Source organism: Panthera pardus, unplaced genomic scaffold (genome assembly GCF_024362965.1).
Source record: "Panthera pardus isolate Hobbes unplaced genomic scaffold, ASM2436296v1 HiC_scaffold_21, whole genome shotgun sequence".
Lineage (NCBI taxonomy): Eukaryota > Metazoa > Chordata > Mammalia > Carnivora > Felidae > Panthera > Panthera pardus.
Window position 1 is genome coordinate 2,931,700 of NW_026526777.1, and position 23,485 is coordinate 2,955,184.

Below are 23,485 nucleotides of genomic sequence, written 5' to 3' on the forward strand. Positions count from 1 at the left end.
ACTTCATGTCAGGCGTGTTAAGGTAGCACGGAAATAAAAGGAAAGAGAATAGACCTAACCAATCATAGTAGATAATTTATACCTGTTTGGAAAAACAGATCTCTGGCTCATATGATTTTTTTAATTCCAAAAAGTAAAGTCATAATATAAATATAATATGAAACACCAGAATAGGAAAAGGCAGATTCTTACCTCACCCCAAACATGCATATGATACACTGTGTGAATATATATCAAAATTATGAAAGCATTTTAAGAAAATGTACAAATGTTTTTATAACATAATCGCAGGGGAGGGAATGTGAGGGAAGTTTCTGGAATGATGGAGAAATTTTCTATCTTGACAAGACTTTGGGTTAGTTGGGTGCGTGCTTTTGTCCAACTGACCGAACTAAGCACATAAAATGTGTGCACCTCACTGTATACAAATTATAAATCGTTCCTACAAAAGCTATAAGAAAAAGGTAAATGAACACTGAGAAAATAGGCGAAGGGTCAGCACTGGAAACTTTTGGAAGAACTACAAATTAACAGTCCCTTTATGGGGAAAATGCTCAATTGCATTAGTAGTTTTAAAATTTTTAATTGAAATGACAATGGTGCTTTTCTCTCACAGGTCGATTATCTCACGCATTGTTGGTCGACGTGTGCACTGATCCAGCCTTACTAAAGAGCAGTTTAAGAGTATTTAACAAAAACATCAAATGTGCACAACCTAAAATGTCCTAATCCCTGATTTACAAACTTATCCTTCAGATGAATTAACAGGAACAGAGAAGTATATTTGTACAAGGACTTTTATTTTATTATTTTATTTTTAATGTTTATTTTTGAGAGAGAGAGTGAGGGAGGGAGGTACAGAGAGAGGGGGGACAGAGGATCCAAAGTGGAGTCTGTGCTGACAACCCAGAGAGCCCAACGTGGGGCTCAAACTCACGAATGAGGAGATCGTGACCTGACCTGAAGTCAGATGCTCAACCGACCGAGCCACCCAGGCGCCCCAGGACATTTATTTTAGTATTTTTTTTATAATATAAAAATTTGGGAAACCACCCCATGTCCATCAGTGGTTGAAAAGACTACAATATACTATGATAGTATTTCACAGCACTGAATGGTACGCTTAAAATGGTCATTGTGACAAATTTTATGTTACTTCTAGTTTGCAAAACTAAAAAGTATATATTATGATTTATCTGTATATAGCCTTTTAAAATAGTAGATGTCTATGTAAAGACTTGAAAATATTCTGCAATTTTTAAAGGTAGGCATATTTCTAAATATTTGTATATTTACTTGCATGTACAAGAGTTTGTATGAAGAATTAAAAATATCTGTGCAGCTAAGTTTTTAAGCAACGAGCACCGTTTGTGGTGTTAGATATAGGGAAGACCCTTAGTTTTTACATTGTATACTTTTAAATTGTTTTAATTTGTAAGAGGTGGTGAATAATTGTTTTCAAATGAAAATACAGACTCCAAATTGTATTGTCACATTTTTAAAAGGCTTGTGAATAAAAGAAGAAAAACTGTATTCATAAAGCTTCTAGAAGCCGCAGCAAGCGCAGAACTTTGGATGTGGTGAAACTCACCAAGATTCTATCTCATTACAAATATGGCGGCATCTAGACTGGCCTATGCACACAAAGTATGTCGCCAAAGTTGAGTGCACCCACAGTACGTATTTACAAAACTTTGCTTGAATTCTAATTTGGTGTCAGTGACCCCAAATGCACCGAGTGACATATTTGACGCAGAAGCAGGCTGCACGTAAGTGGCAGGACTGGACGTCTGTTCTGGAGATCAGTACAGAGTCCGTCTACACTTACGAGGTGACGACACCCATCTCCGTGTGTGGCAGCGCCGTGGAGTCACTGACCTTGCATCCCAGCCCGCTGAGTGAGCTGCACTGTCCCTCCACCCCAAGATCCCAAGCTCTTTCACCCACCTTGTGTCCTCTTATAAGAAGGTAGAGCACAATTCGACCCGTGCCTAGACGAACCAGTAGGTATGGGGTCCTGGTAACAAGGTCCTTCCCGCCCCCACATTCATGTTGGTTCTCTCGGCTGGTTTTAGGAATAGTCTTGGGAGGAAAGCACCTGGGTCAGAAGTACTGGAGGGCTGACTACCCCAGGATCTGTGAAGAACGTATTGGTTCTGAGGCTTAGGGTCATGGATGGTTTCCAAAGGGCAGAATCTTCCGGAACGTTACATAGCGTCATCATAGTCCTCATCTGTAACGTTTGCCTTCTTCAGCCTAAAATAGATGGCTGAGGCATCCTAAAAGCAAAGGCACATAGACAGGACCAGAGCAGGGAACACACATGGGGCCTGTCTCTTCCCCAGGCAGCCGGGGCACGTCCTATCATGACGTGCCACGCACATGCAGCACAGCCTCTTGGAAGACTGCGGCCCTGGGCGAGCATTTTCAAAGGGCCTGCGTCCCATCCCCCCGGTGGGCCATGCACGCGGATCCAAACGTGTAAGCCCCTCTCCCGTTCGGAGGGGCCACTGCTAGGCAGTTCCGCGGGCTGGCGTTTTTTGCAGGATTTCAGGATTTTACACTCATGCACTAAATTCAGTGTGTCACTGGAGTTTCCCAAGGACATGGGTTCTGTCGTGACACATCTGGCTTCCCCACCTCACTCGACAAAACTACAAAGCGTCTACTGTCTTTGTACACACGCCGAGCTGGGATTCCCGCAATTTTCTGAGAGTATTTCCGTATTATCAGTGATGTCGTCAATTATTCAAGGTTGACAGATCACTGAGTTTCAATGACACAAATCCCTCTCAGTTTAGCTTTGTTCAATATTAATTTAGTTTTCCACGGGTTGTTTGGTTAACCTCACAACACAAAGTCGTGTGTGTGTGTGCGTGCGTGCGTGTGTGTGCGTGTGTGCGTGTGTGTGTGTGTGTGTGTGTGTGTGGCTGAACAGTATTTCACAACAAGGATTTTCAAGGAATGGCATGTTTAGACTTGGCACGTGCCAGAGTGTAACTACAAATCATCCATGTGTCTGTGGCCAAAGGAAACGTCTACGCAAGCCTCCAAAATTCCCTTGCACAGTGACGCTTTACTGTTACAACCAAATGTTTTTATCCCACTGTGTGGGGAGATAAGGGAAGAGACAGACCCTGGAGGCATTTGGGTTTTGCTAAGTGGCCATAAGTTTTAAAGTTTGAGGAGCCGTTGGCAGAAGAAAGAGAGACGAGCAGGAGGGAAAGTACGATGGGGATTCTGACTCACCTGGTCCTTGACGTGTGTCCTCGGGGGCGGTACTGTGGGAGAGAAGATGTGCGCTGTAAGATGTCATTTATATTTAAATGTAAATTTTTATATGCTTCTTTACGCTACTTGTGGTTTATTGGTTGCCCTCGGTTTTTGGTCTTGCTTTTCTGCCTTTCACAAACACGGTTGCCTTGCCGTTCCCAGGACAATCGCAGCCTCGTGGGGGCAGACGGGTGAGTAGGTCCCTCTGGGCATTTACACACTTGGCATTTCTGGAGCCACCAAGTATGGACGGGACAACGGCAGGTGAGCAGACGCCCGGGCCTCAGAGAGAGCACGGGGCCCCTCGAGGAGCACAGGCCGACATCGCCACGCCCGTGTGCCGTCTGACTGGGGGCACTAAGCAGGCACCGGCACTGGGCTCTCCTCGGGGCGGCTCCCAGACCCAAGGCCGGAGCTCAGGGAGGCAGAGCAGCAGCACCGAAGCCGCTCGCGGCCCCTGATTATCCCCTTGGTTCCAGGAGGGACAAAGTCAGAGACAAATTCACTCCCTCGCGTCTCACCTGCTGGTGGCCGTTCCTGCTGCGTGTGGTACACCAAAGAGTAAACCTCGTCCCCGAGTACAACATTCGCTGGAAGGGGAGAAAGGAGGCGTTGTGACATGGCCCTTTCTTCCCACTCCACGCCGACTCCCCGTGGCCACGTGGACAGACCCGCCACCTGTTCACGGAGGCGGTGGCTGGTGCACGGCAGACACAGGTGGGGCTGGCAGACGGCACCCCGTCGCCCCTTCCCCAGCTCACTCGAGCTCCTCGGGCCAGGTCATTCGGGACCCTCACCGTTTTCGTACATAGACTGTCCCTGCAGCGGGGCCGGTGAGTTGACGTAGCTGGATGCTGGTGGCACAGGGCTCGGAGGGCTCCTGCAGACACAGAAGCACACGTCATCTGCGTGGGGTGGCGTCCCAGATGCCCCGCACATCTCCCTCGACGATTGTGAGCAAGACATTGAAGGAGCGAAGCCTGCTAGGGAGGGTCCTGGGCGGAATACTGACTCCTGGGGAGAGTCCCGGGCACGGCTGCATCGCCCACGCCCTGACCTGACCCAGCAGGGTGCAGCGGGTAGTGCTGGGGCACACAGCCCGTGAGCGCAGGCCCCCATCTGAAGGGCTCACGGTGGTGTCGCCCACACCCGCATCGGTGCCCCTCACATCACACGCGCTCAGTGAATATTGAATGAAGCAATATTGATTCTCCCCCGACAGAAAACAGGTTGTTAGGCAGAACAAGCAGCTTGAGGAAGGGAGAGAAGAAAGTGGGCTTGTGCGTGCTTGTACCCCTGAAAGAGTGCTACCCTGATCTGGGGGAAAATATCTGTATTTTGTCGGCATAAAAACAACCCGGTATAAAAATATGTCAACTAAACATTGATGTCCCCAGATGCAAGGATTTAAAAAAAACTCCCCCCACCCCCCTAAACTTCTAAAGAACTTCACCAGCAATGGTTATCACTCTCTGGCTTCAATTACCGAAATGTGCACGTATCTTAATTCCTCTGAGATACTTTAAGACCCTAGGATCCCGTTTTCCTTCCTCATCGGAACGACTCACAGACCCTCAGATACTAGTGAATTGATTGAATGCATCAGTTCATTGGTGAATGTGTGAAATGGGTCAAAGTAGTTTGTCGAGGGAGCTAAATTAGGAAGAGTGATGCAAGGATTTAAATTCAAGTACAACGAAGAGGGGTGGCAAGCAGGTTCTCAGCTACGAGGGGGAGAGCTCTGGGGCAGGGGGAGGGTGCGCAGGGTGGGTTATAATAACATGAAACAAGCACAGGAGAGAAGATAACTCAAAACCGGGAAGACAGATTTTTCTGCCGCACCCGTGCACACAGGGAAAGTAGAGCCTCACCTGTGTGGGTTCCCGGAGGGACGTCTTCCTACAAGTCAAGCAGATGATTAGACATGTCAAAGGGGGAATCTGTTCACCACTTGTTTTCAGGTGGCCCTCGTGTGGGGACTGCACCCCGGGCTACGGTGCCCCTCACAATGCCACCGCGTGCCAGAGGACAAGCTGGCACTCGCTTGCACAGATCCTACGTCCTGCAGGTGAGGAGGCTCCGTGCAGAATGGTCACGCGAGCTTCCCAAAGACGGTTCACACCAGAGTGAGGACTTGAACCCCACCTCTGAACCCTTACACCTCCACCTCTTGTATTGTTTGCTTCGGGTTTTAACAACCACACCCCCTAATGTTGTCATGACAAGTCCTGAGAAGCAGGCACTGCCACAGCCACGTTATAGACGGGGTGACGTGCCCCAAGAGGCAAGAAAAGCTGGGCATTCAAGTGAAAACCTCACGTTGTCCCCATCTTGCTCGGCGGAGAACAGGAGTCCCAGATCAAATGCACAAAAACATATGTTTTTGTTACCCGTTGTGAGCACGGCGGGGCTAATCAGCTTAGTGCCCTGATGGAGAATAATGAGAGAACACGGGCTGTGGCCAGAGGAAGCCTCTCGGAGAAAGTGACACTTAAGCTGGAAAGCAGGAGGGATCCTGCAGTGACTGGAACACGAGGATGTGTGGACAAGCATTCCAGAAATCGGGAAAGGCACGTGACCATGCTCGGGGGAGGGGAGATAAGAACCGAGGCACTGACTTTACCTGGGAGATGGTCAGCAGGGCTGGGATTGCTAACCGTGTGTCTCCTCCAGGCGCTGACTAGTTAGTTTACATAGAGTTACATTTTGGTGTAAATATTAGATCAGACGAACACGAGATATTGGGGGGACCTGAACCGATAACACGTAGCAGATGGAAGACTTGACCTAAGACACTGCGTCAGTTTAACGGGTGCTGCTCCCGTGCGGGGGGCTGGGAGCAGGTCTGCGGGCAGGGTGGCCAGCAGGGCATATCCATCCCTCCGTGTACGCGTCACCGGCCCAGCCTGTGTCCGTGAAAACAAAGGTCACGGTCACAAAATACCAGTCTCTGAAATACTAACCTAGTCTTTTCCGGAGCCCACAGCAGAATAAGGCCAGAATGACGGGACCAAGGACGCCAAGCATCCCCTTGAGGATTCCCGAGGCGAGAAGTTCTTTCCTGTCCTCCGTGGGCACTGGAGGGAGAGGTCAGCGCATGAACTGCTGTGCTGGATGGCTGGCCTTTGGAGAGCAGACATCCTGGCTGTGGGTTGAGGCCAAGGTCTGTCCTTCCCAGGGATGGGGCGGGGGGACAGTGAACTGACTTCTGTATCGAGGGCCTACAGCTCTTCACACTGATGACAGGAGAAGAGGCACCAGCCTTCAAGCCTTCGTCGCCTCCATGCCCTTCAGATACACCTCCCAGGACAGCACCGCCCACAGACGCCCATCGTTGGTTGCACGATGCCAGAAACGTGGCGGGGTCAGGAGAACTCCCCCAGGAGGGAGGCAAAGCATAAGAGACTCTTCACTACAGAGAACAAACTGAGGGTTGATGGAGGGAGGTGGCTGGGGGGATGGGCTAGATGGCTGATGGGCATTAAGGAAGACACTTGTTGGGACGAGCATTGGGTGTCGTATGTAAGAGACGAATCACTGGGGGTGCCTGGGTGGCTCAGTCAGTCAAGGGTCCAACTTCGGCTCAGGTCATGATCTCAAGTTTCGCGAGTTGGAGCCCCGCGTCGGGCTCTGTGCTGACAGCTCGGAGCCTGGAGCCTGTTTCGGATTCTGTTCTCCCTCTCTCTCTCCCCTCCGCCGCTCATTCTCTCTCTCTCTCTCTCTCAATCTCTCTCTCAAAAATAAATAAACATTAAAAAAATAATTCTACCAATTAAAAACAAGAGAGATGAATCACTGGGTTCTACTCCTGAAGCCAAGACTACACTGTATGTTACCTAACTTGAATTTAAGTAAAATTAACACAACCTCTCCCAGGATGCTGGAAAGAGGCAGTGACCAGGACAGCTCTATGCCCTGGGCTGTACCTGTGACATTGAGTGGCACCGCCTCGCTGCGCCGGGCCCCCAGCCCGTTGTCGGCCTCGCAGGAGTAGTTTCCAGAATGTTCTGCGGTCAGAGAGAGGTTGAAGGACGCTCCTCTTCCAGGGTGAGCTGAGCTCCTCCCCAGGGTGACATTCTTGTGATAAAACCGGTACAGGATGGGGGGAGAGCCCCTCTGGGCCTCGCAGCGAAGCTCGACCACGTCCCCCACTTCGGCCGGGGCCCCGGGTCCCCTGATGGTGAGGACGGGGCGGGACACTGGAACTGAGGGAGACAGGGGGGCCATCAGAGAGGGTCCCCACACGGGGACGGACTGGTAATCCCAGCCCATGGAGGCCCAGCCCCGCTGAGCTCCCTTGGGGTGCCCCAGGGGAACGGGGAGCCCAGCTGGCGGGCCGCTGGTGGGTCGCAGAACTTACTTCTGACGGTGACGCTCACCAGCTCGCTGAGGCTGGGGCCGTAGCCGTTGTCGGCTGCACAGTAGTATTTGTCTGTGTCACTGTCCCCCACCGCCGGGATCTCATACTTCGCTGCCAGAGAGCGCTGGGTCTTTGTTTCCAGGTTCAAACCCAGGGCCCCTTTGTACCAGAGGAAGGTGATGTCTCCTGTGCCCCTGGCCACCATGCAGACGAGAGCCAGCCTCTCTCCCTTCTGCACTTGCCCGCCGGGAGGCTGTGTCTCCAAGCTCACATTACAGACGGGGACTCCTACACACACACAATGACACAATGTGACCCGGGAGGGGTGACTGTCCTGAACCCAAAGGCCTTGGGTAAAGTCAACAGTTCATGCGGTTGAATGGCTAACGTTGGGGGCCGTTTTGAGGTGGGGGGGTTCTGCCGATTTGGGTCTGCCTTGGTCCAGCGGATGCTGGCAGTGTGACAAAGGCCATCCAGTTACCGTGCACCCCCTCCCGCCCCAGGACAGTGGGGCTCCCAGGACCCTCACTCTGCAAGGCACAACGGTAAGGAGGCCATGGTGCAGATCGAAGGTCAAGCTGCCTGGGCTTGGGTGCTGGTTCTGGTCTTACTGTGTGTGCTTGATCCAAGGGCTTAACTTCCCTGGGACTCGATTTCCCGTCTGCACAGGGGAGCGGGCAACAATCGCTCTCTCCCGAAGTCGGGAGGGCTCCCTTATGTGGCGCGACGGGACGGGAGCACGGCCCGCTGCCCGGCGTGTCTCCAGCCTCACCAGGGCTGGGCTGTGAGCGAAGGCGGGAAAGCCAGCCTTCTGGAGGTAATCGACACCCGCTTCCCAGCTCCGAGGATGCATCTCGGACCGAGAATGGGGGGAGGACGTCGGCGTGTCCACCCTGACATGGGGCAGCACGGTTCAGAGTCACAAAACACCCCCCTTCTCTTTTTCTCTCTCAAAACCAAACCCCAACCTCTCCTCCAATAGCCTCCTGTACAAAGCTTCCCCTTTCCGTGCGGCTCGGATTTCTCCCTTCTCTGTGGCTCCCGTCAGCCCCCAACCACGGCCATGCATCTCGCCCTGGCTGTTGAGGGCACCGCGGGAGCTGTGGCTCCTGGAAATCGGGGGGCCCCACTCTCCAGCACAGTGAGGGCTTCCTAAATACCCTTCTGTGCGTTCGAGCGGGATTAGCAAGGATGAGGGAAGATCCCTCCGGGACTCTGACCAGGAGAGAAGCTCGGTACACCTCCTTTCCTGCAGGAGCCGAGCCCCCAGTGTTGGGGGAGATCAGCCTCGTGCCCCCGCCTGTGTCTGCCCCCCACCGCAGGCCCCCGCACTCACTCTGCACCTGTATCTGGACCCTCGGGCTCCGAGCGACTCTGGCTGCCATGGTCTTTTCTTCGCACCAGTAGGATCCTGAGTCTTCCCTCCACACCTTGGGGAGCTGGAGCTCCGGGGAGCTGCTCCAGCCCGGCCACAGGACCCGGCTGTCTCTGAAGAAGCAGAACTGGAGGGGGCCGTCCAGCCTCCGTGAAGGGACCAGAACGTTGCAGGTCAGGGTCACTGAGCCTCCCTCCACGGGCCGAGAGGGCGTGGCGGTCAGGAGCAGGGCTGGAGAGAGGGACGAAACACATATGTTCCAGGGCCCAGGGGTTCAGAGTCCCCGGGTGGAGGCACTTGGTGTTCTCAGCATCCGAAACAGGCTCGGATAACCACCCAGTGGGGTGCAGAGCCCATCCCGCACCCCGGCGCCCCCCCGCGCAGCACCTCTTCCATCCATAAGACAACCCTTGCCTGCCACTTGGTTCTCACGCTTCAACATTTCTAGCCACGAACTAAACACACCCCTTCCGGAGACAGGGCAGGGCACTGACGACTGTGATTGGAGGCGGTGAAGCCTGACGCTTCAGGAAAAGTGAGTGGGTTTCATTCATTCTTGTCAATCAGGGCAGTCGTTTTTCTTCTGCTTCGTTCCCCTGGGGTCCCAGAGCCACACTATTTCTTCCACGGACGGAACGTGACACCGGGGGATCTGCCAGTCAGGGAAAGGTTGAGAGGCGCTCGATGCTTTCTTTACGGATTCTCTCCTTCCCACTGGAAGCAACAGGGGCACACCTGCCGGAAAATGCCTCACGCACGCACCGGGCTCCCTTGCTCTGGGACCGTGTGCACACCTCCGTAGAAGGCAAGGTTGTGCAGAGCAATTTCCGTACCTTGAGCTCAGGGATGCCTCCCTCTTTGACCGTAAGGCTTTTCTCCACGGGGATCGCGGGTGGGCAAAGCTGGGTCCTGCTTCCCCTCACCTCCTTCTGCCCAGCGTCAGCGCCCGGGAAACCCCAGAATCCCTGAGCACACTGGCTCTTGCAACATTTGTTTGTGGAAGTCTCAGAGCCTCTGCTTTTCAGGAAAGTTTAGGAATTTTCCTAAGAGAAGCCTGTCTCCCCTCACCAGCGAAAAATGCCACGTGATCTAGGTCACAGAGAGGCGGTGGCTGTTCCAACACCTGTCACCTCAAGCCTGGCTCGTGGAATGCCTCGCCTGGGAACTCAAAAAAACTTGTTCCCGACGTCGGTACCAGAATGTTTGCTCCGTGCTGGGGCCTGGACGGAACACCTGTGCGCCGGGAGGCATTTTCTGTCCTTGGAAAACTGCAGTCCCAGTGGGCCGAGGACAGGGCAGCTTTTGAGCTGAGCAGAGGAAGGAATAAAAAAGGCATCTAGGCAGCTGGGCCCTATGCTTCTGAATGGGGCAGGGCAGGCATGGAGTAGGACCCGGACAGGGCCGTTTGCGAGGGCTGGAGCTCAGCCTCGAGCTCAGAGCTTGCCCCAGATCATTCTCGGGTGTTCCCAGAAACACCTGGCAGATTCCTGGTAGTGGGAGTTTCGTCTCTCTGGGTGTGGCCTTGGATTTCTGCTTATGCTCCGATTGAGCCCATGAGCCCATGGCCTGCGTTCCACCTGGATGAACCTCAGAAGAGCCGTCCAGAAGGTTGGGCTGGTCCCGAACACCCCTGACCGTTGGCATCAGAGGCCTGTTCCCCCCGGTTGTACGTGCGGCCCGTGTTCTTGAGGACGCAGAGGGCCCCTTCCAGCCCCGTGGACAGTACTTTGCATAGAGGAGAGCAGTTCTGACGCCTCCTGGATGTAAACACACGTTAGTGGAAGGTTCCTTCTGGGGGGAAACTTCCTCTTCTCTTCTGGTAAAGATAAGACTTTGGATCAGGATCAGAGTGAACGGTGGCACCGAGCAGGGTCTGGGAGAGAAGTCGTGCGGGCCGACCGCTGTGGCTACAGCAGGACTGCAGGAGGAAGGAGGCAGAGTGACGCGTGGCTCGCCCGAGGCCCGGCATCCACCGTCATTGTCGCCACGGATGGGTGGCGGCCGAGACTCCTCCAGCGCTCCTGGGGGAGCACCCAGCGGGGAAGACACGGGGGCCTTGGGGCCCCTGAGGCCGGGAGGGTGGACAGTCTTCTCACATCCATCTGCGGCAGTCTGTGACTTCCCCGTGAAACAGCATCTCCCTTCCGGAGAGCGGAGAGGACCGTGGTTTTGAGAAGGTCACAGCAAGACCGCCCCACCCCCAGCGGAGCAGGCTCGTGTCAGGTCTGAACACAGGCCGCGGGGCCCCGAGGGAGCCGCTGTCACCAGATGTCAGACAGCATCCACGGCTGCGACAAGATTCCCACAGACCGCAAAGGGGGAGGGGAAGAGAGCTACTCACCAGTTAGTTCGCAGGGCGGCGCTAGGAGAGAATTCGGGAGAGATCAGTGCGGATCTGGACTTGGGCGTACCTCCCCCAGCACTGCCCCCTCCCCCCCTCCTCCCCCCCTTCCCTCTCCGCTTCACTCCTGCCTCTTCCTTCTCCTCTCTGCTTCCTTCTTGGCCTCCGCTCCTTCTCCCGCATTCATTTCTGATCACTGCCCCCATCCATTGTTAGGGCTCAGTACCTTCGTTGGTGACCGCACCTCCTTCTTATCCCTCCCTCAAAAGTCCAGAGGACCCTGCCCCGGCCCGGCCAACTCGCAGTGACAACGGCCAGGCTCCTGACCGACACACACACACACACACACACACACACACACACACTGTGCCCTTTATTCACCTACTTCCCAGCAGAGCAGGTCCAGAGAAGGAATTCTGATTTCCCCAAAGATTCGCTCATATCCCAAGGATTTGACCAGAGTATTATGACATGATGACCAAGGACAGGAGATTCTGGGGAGATGCAGGCTCTCAGCCAGAAGGCACGGGCCTGAACCCTGGCCCTGCCCTACTAGCTGTGTTACCTCGGAGAAAATGCTTTCCCTCTCTGTGCTCTATGTTCCTTTTCTGTAGAATGGAGGCTATACTGGACCTACTTCACAGAGTTTTCATGAGGATTAAATAAGTTGACATCCGTAAAATGCCTGGAATTTATTCCACGTTCAGTAAATATTACCTCATTATCACTATCTATTTGAACCCATACTTGGTCTGACATATTTAGTCTGGTTTTTCTTTTTAGCTTAAATGCTTATTTGAATGATGCGTTCCTCGGGTAGGAGAGTGGAGTCAACGGGGGCTGGCATGACCATCACGGTTTTCATTCATCCGTCCTACAAAGCATTTTGAGGGCCTCCTGTGCGTCACTCATTGTGAGTGGGACGCGGGTGGCCAGAGCGAATGTGACCAAGTCTTTGCTGTTCAGGGGGAGAGCACCAATTAAAGAACCAATATGCAATCTGATTTCAGAGAGTGATCGGCGTGTAGGAAAGATAAAGCCCAGGGGCGCCTGTGTGGCTCCGTCGGTTAAGCGTCTGACCCTTGATTTTGGCTCAGGCCGCGGCCTCACGTTCAGTGGGGTCGAGTCCCATGTTGGGCTCTGGGCTGGCAGCACGGCACCTGCTTGGGACTCTCTCTTTTCCTCTCTTTCTGCCCCTGCCCCACTCACTCGTGCCCTCTCTCTCTCTGCTCTCCTTCTCAAAATAAGTAAATAAACTGAAGAAAAAGATAAAGCTGAGAAATAAGTTAGAGAGTATCATCGGACGATCTTGACTATTTAGATAGCTGTCAGTTGGGTAGAAAACAACGAAATCAGAGAGCTGCCTTCCCAGTGTTCGGGACCAGCACCCCGGCCAGAGAAGGAGCAAATGCGGAGGACCTGAGAAGGAGTGAGCTCATCTGTGGAGGGAGGAGAAGGCAGTGCCCCTGCAGCTGAGGGAGGGGCAGCGATGGGCACTGCTGTGGTACCTACAGGCAGTCCGAGCCAGTCACGGAGGGCTTCCTGGACGTGGTGCCAGGCCTGGATTTCATTCCAGGTGTGCTGGGAGCCGTGGACAGCTCTGACTGAACTTACGTTTGTAAAATCACTCTCACGCATGCGGGGAGGAGAACGGACCACCGTCCTGCAGGACAAGCAGGGAGGACATGGGTGGAAACTCAGTCTGGAAGCCTGAGGATGCCGGCTGAGGCTGGGCGGCCGTTGACTGCATGGAAGGTGCTCAGAGGAGAGACCAGCGCTGGGGAAAATTAGCCTGAGTTCAAGGTTAAAGTGGCCACAAAGCACCTGAACGGTGCAGCTGGGAAGTGAGCAAGGTAGGGGTGGGTGGGGAAGAACCAGGTCTGGGCAGCAACCTTGGGAAAGTCAAACCTTGGGAAGGTCAGGAAACAACGGGGGTTGAGTTAGAAAGAAAACCAGCAGAACGTGGTGGCCCAGAGGCCACGGGAAGAAGCGTTTCCAGAAGAGGGAGCAGAGGACCATCCCCGGGAGGCCGAGTGCGAGGAGATGGGACCTGGAGTCCAGGCCGGGGCGACGCGCAGGTGGCTGCTGGTCCCGGAGGGAACAGCACTGGGGACGAAAGACGGCCGGCCGTGGCCCAGGACAGGGCGAGGGGAACCTGCAAGCACTGAGAACCGGCCAACGGTCCCAGGGCTTAGGGGCCGGGCAGGTGTGATGCCAAAGGGGTTGAGGTGTTAGAAATGTGGTGAGCGTGCTGGTGGTCACGTGGCTGCAAATCCTTCCGGAGAATCTTAGACGGCGTATCAGAAAAGCGAATCTTACTGTCCCGTCAGTTAAAAATGAGCTCAAAACGATGGCAGGAGATAAAGCAAAGCCCAGCAACGGCCTAGAAACTTTGCGAAAGGCCAGCCGGAGGCCGTCAGGATGCATTTCCGTGGTTTCCGGGGAAAGACGTTATGCTGTTTGTATGTTTACGGGAATCACCCAGAAGGAAAAATCGTGCTGATGGCAGAGTGGAGGTTCTGAGGGAGCAGGAGCGCCTGGGACCCAGTGAGGAGGGAGGGCCCCTGCGTGGGGACGGGAATAGGGCAGTCCCGAAGGAGGGTGTGTGAGGGGTGGCGGGGAGATCCGAGCACGGCCGCAGGCAGACGAGGACTTTCTCTTCTGATAGTGTTCATGTCCTCAGCGACATAGGCAGCAAGGTCATAAGCTGAGTGTGAGAAGGGAGGAGTTTGAGGAGGCGGAGAAGCTGGGACGTAGTTGTCCAGGCGTGAGGCTCAGACTAGCAGGTGTAGGAGGTCACCGGCCCTGCCAGGACCACTGGAGACGCGTGCCCTACCTTGAAAGGGACATGAGTCAATGGGACGGTGCCTTTCGTGTGAAGGCACCGGTGTGATGTGTGCAGAGAAGTATGCTGATCGGGGGCTGCTCACGAGGAGAGAGGTGCAGGTGTGGCCGGGAGGCTTGCGCCCCAGAATCTAAGGTGGGGAGGAGGCAGAGGACAGTACCTGGCAACGAAAAGTCGCTCCGGGGGTTGAAGAGTGGCCACTCGGCAGGGGTGGGGTGGGGGGTGCCCAAAACAAGGATTTTGAAAGCGAACAGTTGTTGGTGATAAATTCTAGGGTTTGATGGTAGGAATGAGGGGGCCAAGGACAGACGATAAAGGGAAAGGTGTTGACAGTAAGACAAGGAACGAAGGCCCAGTTTGTTGTATGAATTATCCCCGTGGCTGTCAGCAACAGCGAAGACAGACAGAATTCACACTGGAAGGAAAGACAGCCAGCGAACACTTCCCAGGAGGTAAAAGCCGAAATGAACATTCCCTTCAAACACCTGCCTTCCCAGTATTTACCACCTGCTGACCGACTCTGAGCTGCCGGTTGGAGGCAGAGATCCCAGCACCCGCGGGCGCAGGCAGAGGCCTCGGGAGGCACTGGGGCCGGAGCCCCGCACCTGCTCAGACGCCCTACTCACCGCACATCAACAGCATGAGCCCCAGCAGCATGAGGACCAGGTCGGGGGCTGTCACTGGAGATGCTTTCTCATCGGAGGAAGAATCCAGCTCCGAGTCGAGAGGCAGCAGCTTGTCAGAGGGCTGCGGAAGTCACGCTGCAGCACATTTACAGAAATAGAAGACGAACCAGGGTGCTCCGACGGCCCTCCTCTATTTCCTGTCCTGTGGGGTCCCAGATGAGCAAAGGTGCTCCTTTCTGTATTTGGTTGACTGTCCACGACTTGAAGAGGGTGCACTCCAGGGCCTCCCTCCGGAGCACAGGGGGTATCTCAAGGGAACTTTCCCAGAGGCAATTTCTGACCCCGATGAGCCTTCCTCAGACCACGGTCCCGCGGAAGTTCAATGGCGGGTTTTCCTCACTGGGAAGCATGTCTCCTGGCCCACGTCTGCTCCACACACACTCTCGTTTCTCAACAGCCTGCACTGTGGCCGCTCTGGGCACGAATGTCCAAGCCAGAGACCAATGGGCTGTCACCCGGGTCCCCTGCAGCATCGGAGAACCATTGTGGATGATGATTTGTACAGAGTCAAGCTATTTGTAAGGTGCCAGCTCCCATATTTAAACTTGCAGGGTGTAGCGGTCAGTGAACCAGAAACAGAAGAAAACAGAATCACAGGAAACTACTGCCTGGGTGGGGGGGATGTCTGTCAGTGAAACACAGGAAAGAGGCATATGCAAACTAGCTTCTGGGTGTTTGGGGACATTCGCCACTAGCTCCTGGCCTGGCACTTGTGGTGGTGTTCCTCCCCTTCCCCAAGTCAGCGTCATCTCTGCCTCGAGCACGCAGGGGATCCAGTCCTGGGCACCCAGAGCCTGCATGGAATTCAGATTATGGTTAGAGGAGAAGAAACCATCTTAATTTCCAACAGCTCTTGAGTCTTTGAGTATCTAAGGTTAAGAAGAACCCAACAACGTGTGGGAGCAAAGCTCTTAGGGGACATGGCAAGACGCCATTGAGCGATGACATCCAAGTCTGAGTGTAGAGTCGGAAGAGGCATGAGAAGAGAAGCAGGTGATCAGGGTGGCCAGCGAGGGGCCACCTGGAGGAAGAGGGAGCAGTGCCGGAGGCTGACCGAAGGGCCCCTGGAATCCCAGAGACGGGACAGTGCGCCCCAACTCTGTTTGCTGGCTCAGGAAAGCCTGTGTGTAGAGTTTCAGGACCAAGGCTCCACCCTCGTTGAGGAACGTGGCGTCCTCTCGGCCCAGTGCGTGAGGTTGTGTGTGTGCACACATGCTCTTTGCCCGTGCTGGGGTACGTGCCTTCACAATTCCTTCAGGAGAAAAATCTCTCTCCCCTCCTCTGCAGGTGAAGGCTGTACATGATTCGTTAAGCTCTTTCACGCTTGTGTCTCTATAACATCGTTGACAGACACACACCAAGAAGTACATTCGTATGAATTATACGCATATAAACTATGCGGTTCCATGATGAAATTTGAACCCACCAAGATTCTGATGCGGTAAACAGGGGCGAGGTCTGACGTGGAGGCGGTGAGCGAGAGGGAGCACCTCCAGCAAGGAGAGGAATGTGGGAAGAACTTTGTCACGGGGGCTCCGAAATCAGGGTAAGACTTTTCCCGGGGGGGGGTGGGTGGGTCTGCGCTTCTCCTAGGAGACCCCCACTCTGGTCCAGGGAGCAGCGAGGAGGACACGGAGGTGGCCGGCACGTGGCAGAAAGGAGACATCTGTAGCACTCACCCGCCGTATTGAGAGAATGGGGGCTGGCCTTCTGTAGGGCAGGCTGGGACGGTGAATCTTGCGTCAGCTGCTGGGCCATGGGGCCCAGATACGTGGTTGGAAGGACGACTCTTCCTTCCCGTCCCTTCCGGACGAGGAAAATGGGGGAAGTGGGAAGACGATTGTTTGCCGTCACTGTTCAGACTAGATTATAGCTTGCAACTATTGGCTCCCTCCTTTTTTTAAATGTGTTTATTTATTTTGAGAGGGAGAGAGCTGGGGAGGGGCAGAGAGAGGAGGAGAGAGAGAGAGAGAGAGAGAGAGAGAGAGAGAGAGAGAGAGAACCCCAAGCAGGCTCCGAGCTGTCAGCGCAGAGGCCCCCGCAGGCCTGGAACCCACGAACTGGGAGATCATGACCTGAGCCAAAATCAAGAGTTGGACGCTTCACCCACTGAGTCACCCAGGCGCCCCTTGGCTCCCTTCCCGTAAAGGAATTGCATATGCTTTCTCATTATCAAGTGACCCACTCAAGCATCTTTGGGGAGGAGTGACGTCCCCGTGTCACTGGCTCCGGCTCGGCTCTGCGCTGGCCGGCGGGTGTAAGTGCGCGAGGCACGGTCGCATGCGATTGGACACTGGCCACGGCGCACGGTGTCTCTTGGCTGCCCTTTGACCCACTTTCCAGCATGAGAAGACACAGGGAATTCGAGCTCAAGCCCAGCTGAGCCCAGCAAAACGTCAGTCGGCTGGGCAAGAAGTAACCGTCAGCGGGGAGCCGGCGACATTGCCGTGGCAACAGCCGCAGGAGAGGCTGACGCGGGTCCACGACAGATTTGTGGCCGGGCACCTGCATGCGTTCTCACCTTCATTTATCATTTCACCTTCGAAGTGGTGTCACTCACCTATTTACGGACCGCTAGGGGTACGCCTCCAAGGGTCCCCGTGTTTCCGTAAACGGGAGAGACTTTCTTCACTGTACCTCAGGGAGAAAATTATCAAGGGGATGTGACTTATCTGGCCGATAAACTCAGGAGCAGCAGCTGAGCCTGTGTGGCTGGGTGCCACGTGGGCTCTGTCCTTGAGAAGCAGGCCTCTGTGCGGTCTCCTTGGTCACCCCCCCACACACGCCGGGCTCTGTCCCTGCTGCAGAGGCCCGGGCCATCCACACTGCCTGTGGCCACGATGGGAAATCTGCCGAGTGTCGTGGTCACTTATGAGAACCACTGAGGCCACAGAGCACAGCCAGTTCCTCCGAAGCAATTTTTACTGGTGGAAAGCTCAAGTTTGCTCCCCTCTCTGGGACTCCCGTTACCCTCCGTCCGTCCTGCGCTTGGGTGGATGAAGGAGCATTGCCCGTCCCCTGAAAACGGCGATACGTGCCACACACTAGGCTGCGTTCTGAGCACGTATATATGGACGTGAGAACCGCACGTTCCTTAAACACCGAGAACCCACAGTGTGGCAGGCGAGAAAGATTCGCGGGCAAACGGAACACGGGGCATTGCGACAACCGTGACTGCGGGAGTCCTGGGGGAGAGATAAGAGCAGAGAGCCCGAGGGAGCCGGTGTCGGGAGAGGGGGCGCTCCAGAGGTGCCCTGAGGTCTGAGCCGGCCTCCGAGGTGGCTGGGAGTCTCCAGAAGCCCGGGTGAGGAGGGACGCACACAGGGCTAAGAGTGCACGCACGCACCAAGTCACGGAACGGAGAGGCGTTTTGCCGAGGTTCTGGAACACAATTTGAGGGAGTGCTGGCCCAGTGGGAGGCTGAAGGGACAGAGGGAGGGAAGATTGGAACGGAGCACGCGCTGCACGAAGAGCGTGGGGATCCTTCAGACGGGGAGCTGGGCCAGCGGGGGCGCCAGGGGCTGGAGGAGGGACCGCCCCCCTCGGGGAGCAGAAGGTCATTGCCCTGAGGGTAAAAGGACATGCTGTTCCATCACCTGATTGTTCACAGAAGCCAGGATTTTGGAATTTTCTATAAAATCTACCAATTTTTTAAAAGTTTATTTAAAAAAAATTTTAATGTTTATTTTGAGGGAGAGAGCGTGTGTGTGCACAGTGGGGGAGGGGCAGAGAGAGAGAGAGACAGAAGGTTCTGTGCTGTCAGCTTGAACACAAGCTTGAACTTTCAAACCATGAGGTCATGACCTGAGCTGAAATTAAGAGTCAGATGCTTAACTGACTGAGCCACCCAGGCGCGTCCCCCCCCAACCTGTTTCCTTTTTTCTTTCTTTCCTTCCTCCCTCCCTCTCTCTTCCTTTCTTTCTTTCTTTCTTTCTTTCTTTCTTTCTTTCTTTCTTTCTTTCTTTTTCTTTCTTTCTTCCACTATGGCTACTAGAAAATTCTACATTCTACATTCTACATTCCATTTCCACCGGCCAGAGTTGACTCGACCATGACTCTCAATGACAAGATGCCTTCTCATCCCGCCCACGGCCAGCCTGCAGGGAACAGCTGGACCTGGGCCATTGCCCGTCAAGTCCCCACAAGATGTGATGCCCTCACCTCAGGGTAGAAGGAAAGAAACCCTAAGAGGGAAAGCCTGAGTTCAGGGAAGAGTAGAAACGGTAGCATGTCCGAGGAGCATGCTGGGTCTGGGGTCGTGCGTCGGGAGCAAATCGCAAGAGGAGGTCATTCTCCCGACTTTCAGAGCACTGTCGCGAATTCAAATCGAACTGTGGGCCAATTCCACTGAATCCTCATGGTCTGGGCCACCTTCCCCACCACAGGTTACCGGCTGGTCCTGCTGAAGAAGCAGCGGGAGAAAGACCTTGGGAAGGGAGACGAGGTCACGGAGAGGAAGTGGCCGAGGCATGAGACTCGCTCATCCACCTGCTGGGTCCTTGGGAGTTTGCTCTGTGGGGAAGAGGGTGTTGAGCTTTGGGCAATGACATCCCACTCTTGATGGCCCCGTCGTGTCAAATGCAGTTCTCAAGTACTAACCATCCCTCAGTGCCAAAGTGAGCACAAAATTTATCATCCAAACCAGGACACTTTGGGGAGTGGAAGTGTCCACTAGAAATTACTTATGGAAATTGACCTTCAGTGGACATCAACCATCCTGTCCCGGGCAAAGCTTTATGACTTCAGCAAAACATCGTCTCTATACTCCTATCTTCAGACTGTCCCTCTTTTGTCCTCAGACAACCAGGGACCATCTGCAGTGTTTTCCTCCCTGCTTTTCTGACCCCGACGGGACTCTCTTCCTGTGTCTCTGGGGCAACCTCATGAGGAGGTTCTCACAGGGACAGAGTCCGGTAGAAGGGCCACTGAGGTCAAGGGTGCCCTCTCTCCTCCTGGGAGTTAGAGAGACCGAGCCTCCTTCCAGGCTGTCACTGCACATCGTGTATACTGAGCACCCACTGACACATCAGGAACGCTGGTGTCACTCGAGAGCAGGACAGCTTCAGGCCATTGCCTGAAAAGAGGCCGAGAGAGGAGGCTGGACAGGACGTGGCTGGAGGGACATCAGCTCTGACGATCTCAGAGAGGCCATGACCTCAGGCGTGGGCTAAACACTAGCACCCCAGGACACACAGGCGTGGACGAAACACTAGCACCCCGGGACACACAAGCGTGGACGAAACACTGGCACCCCGGGACACACAGGCGTGGACGAAACACTAGCACCCCAGGACACACAGGCGTGGACGAAACACTAGCACCCCGGGACACACAAGCGTGGACGAAACACTGGCACCCCGGGACACACAGGCGTGGACGAAACACTAGCACCCTGGGACACACAGGCGTGGACGAAACACTGGCACCCCGGGACACACAGGCGTGGACGAAACATTGACACCCTGGGACACACAGGCGTGGACTAAACACTGACACCCCGGGACACACAGGCATGGACTAAACACTAGCACCCCGGGACACACAGGCGTGGACGAAACACTGACACCCCGGGACACACAGGCATGGACTAAACACTAGCACCCCGGGACACACAGGCGTGGACGAAACACTGGCACCCCGGGACACACAGGCGTGGATGAAACACTGACACCCCGGGACACACAGGCGTGGATGAAACACTGACACCCCGGGACACACAGGCGTGGACGAAACACTAGCACCCCGGGACACACAGGCGTGGACGAAACACTGGCACCCCGGGACACACAGGCGTGGACTAAACACTAGCACCCCGGGACACACAGCCACCTGCACCTGTTGTTGTGGCATCTCTGTCTTTTCAGATCCTTCCCAGGTTTGATGCTTCAAGTGCGGTGAGAATTGACTCATTACTAACACACAAGCTTACCTAACGAACCTCACCCGAGATGCGCAAATTATCGCTGCATTAATTTTAAGCACGTAAACCGGTTAGGGTTATTTTGGTTAGCCGTGCAAGAACCAGTGAGGTAAGTCGATCAAAATTTAAGCGTATATTTTTGTAGATGGACATATACATCCATAAAACGTATACGATAAGCATACAGCGCTTTGTCACGGAGCGCAACGCTAGGAATGAGACGGGAAAAGACAAGGACCAGAAACGGAAAGTGCTGTCCGGATTCTGTCTCTCCTCTGTGTTCCCCTCTGTTTCCTACATTTCAGTGCATCTCTGTGGAAGGGCTTCTGGTGCTCTGCTCCTCCCACTGCTCCTGGGACAACTTACTACAAACCCAGCCACCTGAAGAAACCAATGTTCCTTCAGTGACAGCTCCCATCTCCCAGGAAGGGGTGATCCTTCCAGCTCCAGACCGACGCCCACTCATGGTACCGATGGACTGTGGCCAGGAGGGCAGGGTGGTGTTGTTTGAAAATGCTCCTTAGTATTTACCCAAAGGAGCTGAAACCGTGTCCACAGTAAAGTCTGTGCGTGGATGTTTATATAAGCAGCTCTGTCCATGGGTTTGCAGACTTGGAAGCAACCAAGATATCCTTCCGTAGGTTAAACTGTGTGCATCCAGCCTGCGGAATATTGCTCAGCGCTAAGAAGAAATGAGCGACCAAGCTGTGAAAACACATGGAGGACATTTACGCGCGTATCACTTCGTGAAAGAAGCCAGTCTGAGAAGGCTCCGTGGGGTGTGATTCCAATTCTATGACTTCCTGCAAAAGGCAGAACAATGGAGGCAGTGAAAGGATCAGTGGTCGCCAGAGGCTGAGGGGTGACTAGGCAAACACGGAGGACTCCGGAGGGTTTGTAGGGGGATAAACTTCCTCTGCGTGACGTCATAACGGTGGATACGTGTGTATAAATTTGCCCGAACCCTAGAACAGCACCAAGAGTGAGCCCCGGTGTAACCTATGGAATTGGGGGATAATGATGTGTCACGATGTGTCACAGCAGTTTGGTGGTAACTAACACACTCGCTGAAGAGGGATGTTTGTAACGGGGGGAGGCCGTGCATGTGTGGGGGCAGCGGGCGTATGGGAACCCTCCGTATCTTCCTCTCAATCCCGCTGGGAACCTAAAACTGTTCTTGAAAAAATAATAAAGTCCTAGGGGCGCCTGGGTGGCTCAGTTGGTTAAACATCCGACTTCAGCTCAGGTCACGATCTCACGGCTCTCGGGTTCCAGCCCCGCGTCGGGCTCTGTGCTGACAGCTCGGAGCCTGGAGCCTGCTTCGGATGCTGTGCCTCCCTCTCTCTCGGCCCGATTAATGATGAATATTAATTAATAGTTGCTAATAATAATATTAATAATATTAATATTAAAATATTAATAATGATAACAAGTATTTTATGAATAATTAAAAAGTCCCAAAACACACACACAACGACGGCCGCAATGGGCAGGCTGGGTATAGTTTACAAACAAAAAGGCTCAGGAGACTGTCAAAAATAAAAGATTACTAATTTATACTAACTATGAAATTACCAGTGGGCCAGGTCGCGCGTCTCCTGATTACCGCCAAGTTCTAGAGGCTTCCGAGGAAGCCGAAGTCACGTCAGAGAGTGTGTTGGTGAGCCCGGAAGCAATGCAGTTGATTTTGTAAAAACTGTTTATGTCCGTTGGAGCCGGAATCAGCTGAGGGCCGTAAATGAGACACCCAAAGGTGTTCCCGGCTTGACACAAGCCATATTTGTTTCTTATCAGCAGAGACCCGATGAGGTGCATATGCCACCGGGCCATTTGGGTGTCCGGGCCCCTCCACGCTCTGGCTCTGCCCTCCCCACGTCGTCAGGGTCTCCAACCGCCAACCGGCAGACAGAGAGAGACGGCCCAGGGGAAGCGAGCTGTGTCAAGTGCCCCGGTGGGAAGGCGTCCCGTCCGTTCTGAGAACCGGCCACGTGCTGCATCGCGACGGAAGGGACAGCTGGGAGCCCCGGTTGCTTGGAGAAGCCGGGACCAAGAGGTGGCAGGTCCCAGCGGGGACTGACTGACTGCAGCCGATTTGTAGCTGCTGCCTGAGGGTGATTTCAGGGCGTGGCCCCCTGCTACTGGGGACTCTGCCCCGGCTGGCTGCGCAGGCTGGGTGTAGGTGTGGGTGCCGTGATCGGGACCCTCTGTCGAGGGTGGGACAGGCAGGGCCACAAGAGTGGTCCTTGGGGAACGAGGCGTATGGCAGCTTGCAAGCCCTAAGTCACCTTCCCAGGGGACGATAGTCCACTGAAGGCACAGTGGCGGGAGAGTGGCCCGCCTGCCCGAGTGCCCAGAGGGTTGCCTACAGTGTCTCCTACTAAGACAGATCTGGGAGCCCTGTTTGCTGGCGAGGCCCCGGACCCTGTCAGGCTGCAAGGGGGTGCTGATTGTCACAGACTGGTAACTGCTGCCTCAGGGTGATTTTCAGGGCCCGGGACCCCTCTATGTGGGAGACTGTGCAGGTGGTACGGTCAGTCCCCAGCCCCACAGGCCCGGAGGGCCCCGTCTGCCCCAGGCCAGATGAGGGGGTGCACACGGGGCATGTGTGGGCCAGGAAGTGCCCTGGCAAGGGCCCTGACAAGGGTCAGGAGGGGTCGGGTCTCAGGAGGGTCTCTTGGAGGAAAA

The 23,485-nt window shown here is 54.5% G+C and overlaps 1 protein-coding gene across 3 annotated transcripts; it reads right to left on the reverse strand.

Moving 5' to 3' along the window:
* Positions 1-779: 779 nt before the first annotated feature.
* On the reverse strand, positions 780-15,445 carry LOC109260396 (Fc receptor-like protein 1). 3 transcript variants are annotated; one of them, XM_019438565.2, is made up of 11 exons: positions 14,821-15,443; positions 11,350-11,370; positions 8,970-9,239; positions 7,634-7,921; positions 7,200-7,478; positions 6,237-6,350; positions 5,145-5,172; positions 4,071-4,153; positions 3,795-3,863; positions 3,250-3,281; positions 780-2,279 (listed from the first exon to the last, which is right to left on the reverse strand). In XM_019438565.2, the coding sequence occupies exons 1-11, from the start codon at positions 14,849-14,851 to the stop codon at positions 2,208-2,210; spliced, it is 1,287 nt and encodes a 428-aa protein (XP_019294110.2). In that variant the 5' UTR covers positions 14,852-15,443; the 3' UTR covers positions 780-2,207. The 3 variants fall into 3 exon arrangements, with proteins under 3 accessions (XP_019294110.2, XP_053764843.1, XP_019294109.2); XM_053908868.1 differs by lacking the exon at positions 5,145-5,172 and having other exon boundaries at positions 14,821-15,445; XM_019438564.2 differs by having other exon boundaries at positions 780-3,281; positions 14,821-15,445.
* Positions 15,446-23,485: the final 8,040 nt, after the last annotated feature.

Excerpts from the sequence above, each read along its gene's own strand:
- LOC109260396 (XM_019438564.2), bottom strand. The coding sequence starts at position 14,851 with ATGCTGCTGGGGCTCATGCTGTTGATGTGCG. Across the intron at positions 7,922-8,969 it reads GGTCCAGATACAGGTGCAGA|GAGTCCCCGTCTGTAATGTG; the intron begins GTGAGTGCGGGG and ends GTGTGTGTGTAG. Across the intron at positions 7,479-7,633 it reads GGTGAGCGTCACCGTCAGAA|TTCCAGTGTCCCGCCCCGTC; the intron begins GTAAGTTCTGCG and ends TGTCTCCCTCAG.